The 12102-nt window shown below is 49.0% G+C and overlaps 1 protein-coding gene across 1 annotated transcript; it reads right to left on the bottom strand.

Moving 5' to 3' along the window:
• Positions 1–604: 604 nt before the first annotated feature.
• KRT18 (keratin 18) lies at positions 605–9980 on the bottom strand. Its single transcript, XM_077923751.1, has 7 exons — positions 9498–9980; positions 4794–4876; positions 3016–3172; positions 2677–2841; positions 2405–2530; positions 1639–1862; positions 605–857 (listed from the first exon to the last, which is right to left on the bottom strand). Exons 1-7 carry the CDS (start codon positions 9912–9914, stop codon positions 740–742), a joined length of 1290 nt encoding a protein of 429 aa, XP_077779877.1. The 5' UTR covers positions 9915–9980; the 3' UTR covers positions 605–739.
• Between the last annotated feature and the right edge of the window lie 2122 nt (positions 9981–12102).

Here is a 12102-nt window from a genome sequence, read left to right as displayed (position 1 = left end):
TTCAGCTTCCTTGGGTGGGGCAGCCTCAAAGGTAATTCATGGTAGGCGCTTGGCAGGCAAGTTATGCAATCTTTTATGGCTGGATCCCTTTCCTGGAAATGGCCCTCTCCCTGCAAACAAATATTTGCAAAGGAGTGTTTTGCTCCCAGTAAGTAAACCGATATTCCATTCATCAGAGGGCCTGACGCTGCCTTCCTGGGCGTGCTGGCAACCAAGGGTCACTTAATGCAGCTGCCGTAGATTGCTTATTACAGCATAAGCTTTTCTGGGCTGCAGAAACTTATGGCGTGCATCCATGCATTGTCATGGTCATTCTTTAAACATTTAAACCAGATTTCCCCTTATTCTAGAAAATCCATTTGTGTTAAGATGCATTTTCCGTCTCACAAGTGGCAAAAAGCCCAACAGGCATCAGAGTGAGCATCTTAGAACATGCCTCAGTATCCACTGCATGGCACAGGGGTGTCCTGTTCCAAGGCACACCATGTGCAAAGCCACTGAATACGGAAACCACTTGCAGGAGGATTCCCAGGGTCAGGACCGAGGGAGGGAGGGAGGGAGGGGGCTCTGCAAAACAGACAAATAGGCATACAAACCACACCACTTCTTTTAATAACATTTCTTTATTGAATTCCATTAAAACCCACCCCAGTCCCTCCCCAGAACCACCCACTCTGGAACAAAAGGTGCGCAACGTTAGCTGCACCGGGTGGCAATCCTTGCCACACAGCAGATGGGATCAACGCTTCATCACTTTGCTTTCGCTCGTCTCCGACACCACTTTGCCATCGATGATCTTGGTGGTGTGGATCTTCTGAGTAGTTTGCATGGTGCTTTCCAGTAATGCATCTTTCAGGCTGAAGAGAGACAGAAGACACCGACAATGAACATGAGACACTGCTGCCAGTTCCTTGTTACCTCCTGGGGAAATCCAGTCATCTTAAGCCAACTTAAGGTGGTTTAAGCAGCCCAACATGAAGCCTCATGGGCCTAGGGGTCGCAAGGCCAGGACCAGTGACAATCCATTTCGGCAAGTGTACTTGGGAGTCTAGAATTTGTCCATCATGAAAGGATGTCCTAGAACTTAAGAATAGAACTGTGCACAAGGTTCATCTCAAGTTGCTAAGACTGATCTGTGGCTTCCACTTAACAGGTCTACTCTTAAGTACTGTAAAAGTAAATCTCCTCTGGCATTAGTGAGCATCACACCTTCTATCCTAATTCAGTCAAGACACACTTTAAAAGAACATTAAGAGCCCTGCTGAAGCAGACCCAAGGCTTATCAAGTCCAGCATCCTCTCTCATCCTCATTGGCCAACCAGGTACCTACAGGAAGCCCAAAAGCAAGACAGAGTACAATAGCCCTCTCCTGCCATTGTTCCACCATGCCTGGCAGCTGGAGGCATCGAGGGGTGTGTGTTTCTGATCCCGAAGGTAGCATATAGCCATTGTGACTAGAAGCAGTTTCCCCTCCAAGATTGGGAAATGATGTTCCAGAGCTTACAGAGAAAGAGCAGGGAAAGGGCCACATACACCAGAGCTATGGTGATCTATAGAACATCTGTGTCTAGCCTAGGAGAGCCCAGATGACCAGTCCTGTGTTTTTGCCCCAGAAAGATGAAAGAATGAAAAGCTCACTTGAACTCATCTCCGCCCTCCAGCAGGGTTCTGTAGGTATTGATCTCAGCCTCCAGCTTGTCTTTGATGTTCAGCAGAGCCTGATATTCCTCTGCCTGGCGCTGGACATCGCTCCGCATCTGTGCCAGTTCGGCCTCGGTCCGCAGCAATAGCCCATTGAGGTGCTCCATCTGCATGCCGTAGCGGCTCTCCACTTCAAGGAGGTTTCCTTCCAGGTTGGCTTTCTGTAGAGAGAATAAAAAAGGGGACAGGATTGGGGATCAGGGTCATTGCTTGCTAAGCCAACAACACTTTGATTGTTCTTAGGTGGTATTTCCATCCCATACACTTCATATATTGCCTCCGTTTCAGGAACAGGCTGCACCTTTGCTTTACGAAATAATTCCATGCAGAGTGCCTCTCTCTCAATACAGAACTTAAAACACTAACAAGGCACCACAAACAAGCAAGCGCTACATTACTATATTACTATGCTCAGGAACGGGGGCCCCTTTCAGCCCAAAGGCCATATTCCTTTCTGGGCAACCTTCCAAGGTGGTCACATCTGGGGGTTTGGCCAGAAACCCACCCCAACTGCCATCCAGGCAAGGAACAGCTATTATCACACATTCCAGCCTGGTAAATATCACTAGAGGAGGGCAAGGTGAGGGGGCTTGGTCTGGGCAGATTCCCAAGAGCCAGGCAGAGAGGTCCAAAGGGCCACATAGCTCCCTGGACTGAGGCTCCCTACCCCTGCAATATTTGGAATGATAGGTGAAGATCGTACCAGGTTGCGCAGAGACTCCAGCTCAATTTCCAGTGTTTGGACGTTGCGGCGCAACTCAGTGACAGTAGCACGGCCGGTCTCAATCTCCTTGGTATTCTGGGTGATCATGACGGTGCTCTCAGTGATCTAACGGAAAGGTGGGAAGACATATTATTCTTCATGACGACAGTCAGGGTTATAGTTCTGGGGACAGTAACCTCTCTCTTATTGTAAAAACCCTGAAATGCTATGGGGGCATGTCAGAAGAAAGCTGCAAACGTTATTCTGCTCACCTGCTGGCTCCAGTACTTGTCCAAATCCTCAAGGTTCTTCTGAGCCAAGGTGTCATACTGTGCCCGGATTTCAGCCATTATCTTGCCCAGATCCTGTGACTTGGGAGCATCTACTTCTACTGTCAGTCCTGAGTTGGCAATCTGGGACTGTAGCGCATTGACTTCCTAGCAAGGGAAGAGGAGGCATAAAATGAGCACAGACTCTGAAGCTGCTGTGTGTCCCAAATGTGCAAAGCCATTGATTCCACTCATGACAGGCCCCAGTCAGTATCTCCCATCAAACTATTGCTCCTGCCACCTCCATCTTGTCTCTGCCCAGTGACCACAGTAGAGACTTACATCTTGGTGGTTCTTCTTCAGGAAGATCAGTTCTTCTTTGAGGGCCTCAATGTCACCTTCCAGCTGAAGGCGGCTCATATTGGTATCATCAATGACTTTGCGGAGGCCATTAATGTCACTCTCCACAGACTGACGAATGGCCAGCTCAGCCTCAAACCTGGGTGACAGGGAAGAAGGAATGAGGTCTTCACAATAATCAGTTTGCAAACAGATGTGCACACTGGCGATGGGGGGATTAATTCAGAGTGTAAGAAGCAGGGGTGTGCACATGCCGTGAATGATCCTAGGTAAATGCACAAAAAGTGCAGGTGAATGAAGAATTCGGCTTCTTGATTTTTATTTTGAAGTTTCTAGCCCTTATTGACTCTAAACATACGCTTGAAAACATATAATGCCAGCTGACAGTTTAGAGGCCAAAGAGGTTGCTGGGTAAGATCTCCATTGGTTAAGGGTGGATCTTTGGTGCTTTATACTGCTCCTTGTCCCTCTTCTGGGATTAGCAAAACCAGAATAAATTCATGCATGCAAAATGCTAAATAAAATAGTGAACAAATTTTGCAGAATTGAGAGAAATTGTGCAAATTTGTTGAATGTGCATAACATATGCAGGTTGGAGGATTAATCTATTCTTGGCACAAAATTTACAGATTTTTTTTTAAAAAAAGCACTCTGGAATACTTGTGGGTCAGGAGTGGGGCCTTCCAGAAATTGCTGGATTACAGTGCCCATTGAGAACATTGGTTATGCTTTTGGGGGCTGGCGGGGTGGGAGTCCAACAACAGTTCTCCCACCCACTCAGTGCCTGGTTCCTTTAAACCCTGACTTTACAGGGTTACCCAAAGTCTTCTCAGCCCAGTGAATGAGTTTATGCCTTCCTTTGTCTGGACAGATGCATGGCAGCCATTGAAACCCCAGTGTCATCCAACGATCGTATGGATTTAGGCCTTCCCCACTTAAATGCCCTCCACTCTGTTTTTTGGCAGCTATGGACGGTTAAGAGGGAACGCATAGAAAGGGCCTAGCAGGTGACCCCCATCTGCCTCTCAAATGGCCCCCATTGGTCGCCTAGCAGGTGACCCCCATTGCTCGCCACTCAAATGGCCTCATTCCACTGGAGACAGAAATTACCACTGGAACCAGGACTCCTTGAGATTGAATGCAAGGTGCTCTGGAAGCAAACCAGAGTCCTGCACAACATCACGTAGGCAGGGATGGAGGAGACCCACTGGCCTTTGTGTTCCTCCCTTTCTGATATCTGTAGGCTTTATACATGCCTACCGCCCCATGGAAAAATAAGAGTTAGAGGCTGCTGCTTTTGCTCTAACTACAGATATCATCATTATTAATTAAATTAATATAGTGCCCTTTATCCAAAGATCACAGGGCAGTTTACAACATAAAAATATGAAATGACATACATATAGAGATAGTGATACTTTACACCCCAAGGCAGTCTTTCTCAACCTTGGGTCCCCAGATGTGGAACCACAATTCACCTTATCCCTGACCTTACTGAATTTGGGTGATGGAAGTTGTAGACCAACAACATCTTGGGAAAGATGTTGGAGGAAACTGCTCTAAGGTCCCAGAATGATAAAATCATAGAATCAGAGTTGGAAGGGAACATGGGGGTCATCTAGTCCAACTCCCTGCAATGCAGCAATATTTTGCTCAATGTGGGACTTGAACACATAACCCTGAGTCTCATGTTCTACAGAGATGGGTCTCTGGATGGATCCCAGGACTAAACAGGACCAACAAGAAGAAAATCCACTCACTTTACACGGAAGTCATCAGCAGCCAACCTGGCATTGTCAATCTGCAGAACAATGCGAGCGTTATCCACTGTCTGGTCAAAGATCTGAGGACAGAAAGGAAGCACAAAACTTAGTAATTAATGTAGTGTGTGAAAGACATATACCAGCCTTTAGAAGAGTTGTCAACTGTCCAGAAAAAAAGGGCACAACCAGTCATTGCTACTCCAATAGCAGCTTGAGCCGAATAAACTTTCAAGTTTCATCATCAAGGCAAACATCACCTGCTAACATCTGCAAACTGGGGTGCTGTTCAAAGGAAGAGGAGCAGGGGCTGAAATAAAAGTTGGTAACCCTCATCCTTAAGCCAACTGATCTTGGAGTAAGTTGGTGTCACTCAAAAATTATTTTCCCAGCCTTATGCCAAGGACTGCCAACTTCCTCTTTGTTTCTGGCTAATGCAACCTGAATCTACTGATTTCCTGCCAGCCTACACAGATCCTATTGTTTGCTTAAGCCAACACAGGTGCAATTCACCTTCCCAGTTCCCAAGGCAACAAGAGGAGGAGAGATTCTTAAAGGGACACCTCAAATTAAGAAAGTGGGTGAGACAACCACCTTCTTTCCTTTGCAAATAGAAGCACAAGGACAAAATGGTTTCCTTGCCTTCCCAACATGATGCATCCTACCCCACCTGTAATCTTGGATGTTGATGGATCCCCAAAGCAGAGATTCTACTTCACTGCAGTTCTGTGACTGATTCTTTAAATTCAGTGACTCTTGGCCTTTCCCTCTCTGCCTCTTATGTGAAAATGGCCCTGCTTCTTCTCTGTAGGAAATCCTGCTTGTTTAAAGAAGCCCTTTGTTCTTAGCAGGAACAGGTAACAGGGAAGGTTGTGAGGATAAGCTCTCTGGCCATTGGGTGTGCTCCAGGCAACCATACCTTGAGGTGTAAACGATGAGGGACTTAAATGCGCTCTGGTTTCACCACCACCCTGTCAGCAGCTGCCTGGAGAACATGTAAGGCTGCAAGTGTCCCATGGTGGAAATGCTGCCCATGCCTGGCATAGAAGCCTGGTTTTGATTTTGTTTTTTTAAGGAAACTTTCTCTCTCCTTGTGTTTTGGGGAAGGGGCATTGCTTCTGGAAATGCATCCCTCCCCCTTGAGCTTTCCCAGGAGACCTTCCCTGCACCTCTTTCATCTTCTGCACCTGCACCTGTGGCCTCTAACCCAGCCCCTCTCCCTTTTGTCCCATTCACCTGCTCTCACCAGGTGCTAAAGTCGTTTCCACTGTTATCCTTTTGTGTGCACACTTTGTTTGCTGATTGACTATACATGACTCACGAGAACAAACATATTTTTTTGTAATTAATCTACCCTCAGTCCTTCTTCCCAGCACACAATTGTCCTTTGAACCCAACTGCTATAGCCTCTGGGTGTTGGTTTCCCGCCTCACAAGGTTCCAGTTTCCCAGAAGTCACAGGGCATGAAGGAAATGGAAAGGTTCAGAAGCCTTTTCACCCACTGCTACGTGTGCATGTTAGGATGAAGCTTTGCATGTGGATTTTGCATGTTCATGCAGCGGTGGGGACCAGAACAAGATCTGTACATTTCACTGCTCCCCTTATCTATAAACTGCTCACTCAAAGGATCCCCAAGTGCTAGACAACACAGCACAAACAGGTGCTGCCACACTGAAAGTGCCACTCCCCACAGACTTGGAGTGTATATCCTATGTGTGGTACTTGCAGGAGGGCACGCTTTGCACATTGAAGAGGCAAGGCAGGCATATGGGGCGGGTGGGCAAGTAAACTGCTCCCAAGCTGTAGTTTAAAATGGGAACTTCAGATGGTGTGTTGCCTGCATGACAAACTACACCACCTAAGGCTGTGTAGACACCATGCATTTAAAGCTCCCCCCCCCCCCAAAAAAAATCCTGGGAATTGTAGCTTAAGGGAGCTGGGAATTGTAAGTCTGTGAAGGATTCTCTGGGGGGAACAACATGCTTTAACTACATGGGGCACAGGCAATGCCTTCTTCTAACTGCTGTTTTAAAAGGCACAGGAGCTCTGTCCTCTATTGCATTTGGCCACCCCTGTAAAAGGCACAGAAACCGACTGAGGTGGCTTCTTGTCCATGTCACATTCACGTCCTCATTTTTGGAGAGGAGCCTCAGCTCTCAATTTTAACTAGAACCAGGGCAGTTTTAACTAGAGCCTTAGACCCTAAACCTGTTTCGTGTTTGAAAAATGTGTATCGACCTTGGTAGCTTAGTCAGTCAAGCATGAGACTCTTGATTTCAGGGTTGTGGGTTCCAGCCCCAGGTTGGGCAAAAAGGTTCCTGCATTGCAGGGGGTTGGACTAGATGACCCTCATGGTCCCTTCCAACACTACAATTCTATGATTCGATGCCTTTTCTCGCAGTGGCAGTAAAACATGAGATATTAATTACTTGTTCACTTTGTACAGCACTGTCTCCTCCGGATGCTGTTGCTGGACTCCCAGCCAGCCAGCATGGCCAATGGCAAGCGATGATGGGATCTGTATTCTGGCAACAGCTGGAGGGTCACAAGTTCCCCTCCCCTGGTATTTTTTATTGAGCCATCTTCTTTGGCAGCATAGTACTTCCTTGTTATGACCTATGACTAAATATAAATTGTTTGACTTGTATTGGGGGGGAGGTTAGAGTGTCTTTTCCTCCTGAGTAAGCCAGACTGACGCTTACTATTGGTTACCTGTTTCTTTCCTCCCTCCTTAATAAGCTTTTTGTGCCTTTACAGATGCACAACCGCCTGGACTTCTGCAGACTTTCCCTGTTCTTGCTTCTCCATGTTAGAAGAAAAGCTTCAGTTGCTTTCTATCTAGTGCACAACTGATCTCAGTGCAAGGGAGTATAGGCAGAGGAAAAGAAGTGGATAACTCTAGGCCCACAGACAGAAAGACAATGGGGTTTACAGGAATGAATTCGGGGGAGAGAGTGAATCCCGCACACCCAACCTTCTTGGAAAGGATGGGCTGCAGCTGCCTGCAATTGCTAACGTGGCAATGATTAGCCCATAGTCTGGTTCATGATTGACCTGTGTATGCACATGCAGCTACTGAACCAGGAATCACTCCTGGTCGTGAAACTCTTAGGAAGGAACAAGAGCTAGGTTTATGATAGGAGCAAGTGGAGTGGTTTTCTGCCTCTTTGTATGGGTTCTCTGCTACCTTCCCCGGACCTCCTGCTTCCACATGGGTCCTGTGCAGAAATTCAAAACGTGAAGCTACATAATTGGAAACACTTCACCTGTTGAACTGTCAGGAAGCAGTTAAACAGAATACAAGAGCAGCAAACCCATAACAGGATACCACTGGGAACGGAGTGCTTTCCTGATGTAGAGGTGTGTTCTCCTATCCAAGGATTAATTTCAAAAATTAAAATCACTGGAACTCACACTTCCATGGTACCACACTCTTAAGTTATTGGGATCTTAAATCCTATCCAAAGACCTACACATATTGACTGAGTATACTTGAGGGCGAGAAGGGCAATCCTCACATGCCCCAAAGAACCCTTTCTGCTATTATGACAACCTGGTTCATACCAAGACTGATACATACAATAGCTTCCCTATATATTCCATACAATAATATTCTCAATTTTTTTAAAAGAAAAAACCCAAAATGGTTAACTGTTTTTGCACCTAGCATACCGTATATGAACAAGAAGGTGGGGCTTGGGATACAGAGAGGTTTCAAGGGAAGCTACCAGTTGAATTAGCAGAAAATAAATACCTACTTTGGTGGATGCTTATGAAATCCTGAATAGCACTGCTGACCTCATGAACGGAAGCAAATTAGTGATTATCATTTCAGACTTGCTGAACCCAGAGCAAAAACTATCGGCTAAGTTCCAGGCATTCTCTCTTCTCCACCATCAATCTGTGCCAATGTGGGGTTTTTTGCCGTTTGAGTTGCCAACTTTTCAAAGTTTCTGTAGCTATGCCTTTAACAGTGGCTTGATATGCACAAATTAGCAAGGGATATGGTTTCTTTCTGTGGTTTGCTCTCTCTTGGTATATCAAACCACTGTTAAAAGCCGAGTTTCAGGGATGGTTTGAAAATCTGGCAACACAGTTTGTGGTTAACACTAGGCAGCCTCTTAGTGGCTGTCTAAAGAAAACACCGTAAGCTAGTGGGAGGGAGCTGAAGCCGAAAGCTAATGGCCTCTGGCCACATCAGACAAAGCGGGGCTTCTATATTCCATGGAGCAAAGATCCATTACTGTACGGGCCGGGAAGATGCATGTGCAAAGGGCAAATTCTAAGGGGATCAAACGATGTCACTTCTGGAGAGGCACTGACTTCGTCTCCTTGACCTTCTCTGAACCTGACACCGACTGGGTTGAAACCCTACATTCTTTTCAAGGTTGGAGCTCAGCTCTGGAACATATAAAGTTATGTTATGTACGGAGAAGAAAGTGCATCGGGGCATGTGCAAGGTGCCTCCCACCCCCGGAACAGTTCCGGCTACTTTTAACTACTCCTTCATTGCTGTTTTCTACTGAGCTACTAAGCTTGCATCTTTTAGTTTTGCAAACCTCCTCGCTGCAAACTTGGCTCAAGGGCTGTGGCCTTGGCGGGGATTAAGGGCGGCGAGGGGTTCTCAGCCTGCATGTACGCTCGGAGCCCCCGGCCTCTCCGGTACTGGAGGCAGGCTGCTCTCAGCGCCCCCCCCCCGCTCACCTGATTCTTCAGGTCCTCGATGAGCTCGAAGTAGCGGCTCCAGTCGCGGGTGCTGGGCCCTTTCTTCTCCAGGTGCTCTCGGATCTGGATCTCCAGCCGGCGGTTCTCGGCCTCCAGGCTGCGCACCTTCTCCAGGTAGCTGGCCAGGCGGTCGTTCAGGTCTTGCATGGTCTCCTTCTCGTTGTGGACCCCGCCGGAGCCCGAGAGGGAGAGCGAGAAGCCGCTGCCTCCATAGCCGCCGCCGCCGCCCCCGACGTAGCTGGAGCCCAGGCTGGACGACCGCGAGACGGAGATCCTGGAGCCCGAGCCGCCGGCCCCGGCGTAGACGCTGGCCGCGCTGGCCACCGGCCCGAATCGCCCCGAGCCCCCGACGGGCCGGTAGGAGCTGGAGTAGACGCTGGACTTGGAGTAACTCATGGCGGCGGCGGCGGTGCGACGGGGCAAGAGGAGGCCGACTGCGCTGCGGGCTGCAAAGGGCGAACGGCGGCGCCCGCCTCCCGTCGCGCTTTATAGTGCCGGCGGCCACGAGGGCGGGCCTGGCCGGCGCCCACACGCCCCACCTCCGCCGGGCGCCGCGCGGAAGGGGCGGCCGGGAACCGACGCCCCCAATTCGCTTCCAAGGAGGAGCGACGGCGCGACCACTCCGGATTTCTCAGGAAGGCACCAAGGTGTGTCCGCGCCTTCGAAAGGCTTCGGCCATCGCTTCCAAGGGCTTCTTGCTGCAAGCCGAATGCAATTTGCAAGGTGTTAAGAAGCGTCCCTTACTCCTCCGCCTCCTTACTCCCTCTCCAAAGCTTACGAACCCCTAAATTTGGGACACCCTCCAAACCTTTCGTGGGGCGAAGACCGCGTTTTGTAGGACCACCCACTGAATAATTGATCCATCAAACCGGGGGGACGTAGTATCAATTACTCAGGGTTTTTTTTTGGGGGGGGGAGGATCTACCACGGGTGCCAACCTGAATAAAATATTGGAGGGGGGCATATCACATGACACGCTGCACGCACACCATTTGAATGGTAATGTCCATCAACTTTGGGGAGCCCTGCCCCCTCAAATGTTTTATTGGGGGACTGAAGACCCCTCAGCCCCAGAAGTTGGCTCCGACCTGCAGAGTGCAGGGTTTTTGCTCCAAACTTTGACACAAGTTTGGAGTGAATGGGACAATGTTGGGTTTCTGGGGGATACCTATGACCCCCAGTCTGAGTGTCAATTACCCATATGGGGGGCCCTACAAAACATGGGATTTGCCCTACAAAAGGTTTGGAGGGGGTCTCAAAGTTCAGGGTTCATAGTTAATGGAGCTGCATTTATTTGGTGGTCCGAATGTGTCTCCTCAGATTCAGCGCCTGGTTTAGCCTTGCTTACCAGGGAGTAAGCCTCATTAAATGCAGTAGGACATGCTTCTGAGTAGACCTGGTTAGGTATCTGCAGCTAAGGAGTAAACCCTACTTTAATCCAGAGCTGAGTCCCTAAGGCGGTTGGAAGCGCCTTGTTCACCTCTTTCCAGCAGCTCCTTCTGCCAAGCTGGTGCCAAACATCTCGCTCTGCTTTCCTTTGGACCACATCAGGGTAGGCAGGGAAGAAAAGAAGGATGGAAGGAACATAGGATCATACAATGGGAAGGGACCCTGGGGGTCATCTAGTCCAACCCCCTGCAATGCAGGAATCTCAACTAAGCCATACAAAAAAAAACCCAAAAAAAACCAAAAAAGCTCCTTTATAGCTTATTAGACCATTGGTCTATCTAGCTTAGTACTATCTGCACTGACTGGCAGCAGCTCTCCACGGTTTCACCCCCAGGTCACCCCCAGCCCCACCCAGAGACGCTGGGGCTTGAACCAGGGGCCTTCTGCACACAAGGCAGGTGCTCTACCGCTGATCCATGACCCTTAAAGGGAGGGATTGCTGTCTGGAAACATCTGTGGTGATACATTGTGGCAACATTTCACAATCCTGTAAAAGCCTTTGCTGTGGGTGAGGGTGGGGCTAGGTCTGGCTGCGTCCTCCAGCGTTATCAGAGCCCCACGAGGCAGCATGGATTTCATAACCCTAAAGCTACGTTGGACTTTGTAAGGGCGTTTCTGCCCAGAAACACCCTGTGCTGTCTTGTGTTGGTTTCTTTAGCATTAAACCACCAGACCTGCCACCTGGTGTCCTCCCAAAGGCTTTCTCACTGAGTGGTCTTCAGCTGTTTGTTCTACAACAGTGATCCATGCGATGGTCACCTCCAGGCTTGACTACTGTAATTCGCTCTACGCGGGGCTGCCCTTGAAGCTGTCCCAGAAACTCCAGCGGGTACAGAATGCTGCAGCGAGGCTCCTCACGGGGTCTCTGCCATGGGAGCATATTCACCCAGTGCTCCCGGTGCAGTACAGGGTCAGATTTAAGGTGCTGGTTTTGACCTTTAAAGCCCTTCACGGCCTAGGACCCTCGTACCTACGGGACCACCTCTCCCGGTATGCCCCACAGAGAGCCTCAAGGTCCATAAATACCTAGTGGTCCCGGGCCCTAAGGAAGTTAGATTAGCTTCAACCAGAGCCAGGGCCTTTTCAACTCTGGCTCCAGCCTGGTGGAATGCTCTGCCTCATGAGACCAGGGCCC

This window comes from Podarcis muralis, chromosome 2 (assembly GCF_964188315.1).
Source record: "Podarcis muralis chromosome 2, rPodMur119.hap1.1, whole genome shotgun sequence".
Classification (NCBI taxonomy): Eukaryota; Metazoa; Chordata; class Lepidosauria; order Squamata; family Lacertidae; genus Podarcis; species Podarcis muralis.
This window is presented reverse-complemented; position numbering and strand designations above follow the sequence as displayed.

Excerpts from the sequence above, each read along its gene's own strand:
- KRT18 (XM_077923751.1), bottom strand. The coding sequence starts at position 9,914 with ATGAGTTACTCCAAGTCCAGCGTCTACTCCAGCTCCTACCGGCCCGTC. Across the intron at positions 2,531-2,676 it reads ACAAGTACTGGAGCCAGCAG|ATCACTGAGAGCACCGTCAT; the intron begins GTGAGCAGAATA and ends CCTTTCCGTTAG. Across the intron at positions 858-1,638 it reads GAGGGCGGAGATGAGTTCAA|CCTGAAAGATGCATTACTGG; the intron begins GTGAGCTTTTCA and ends GTCTCTCTTCAG.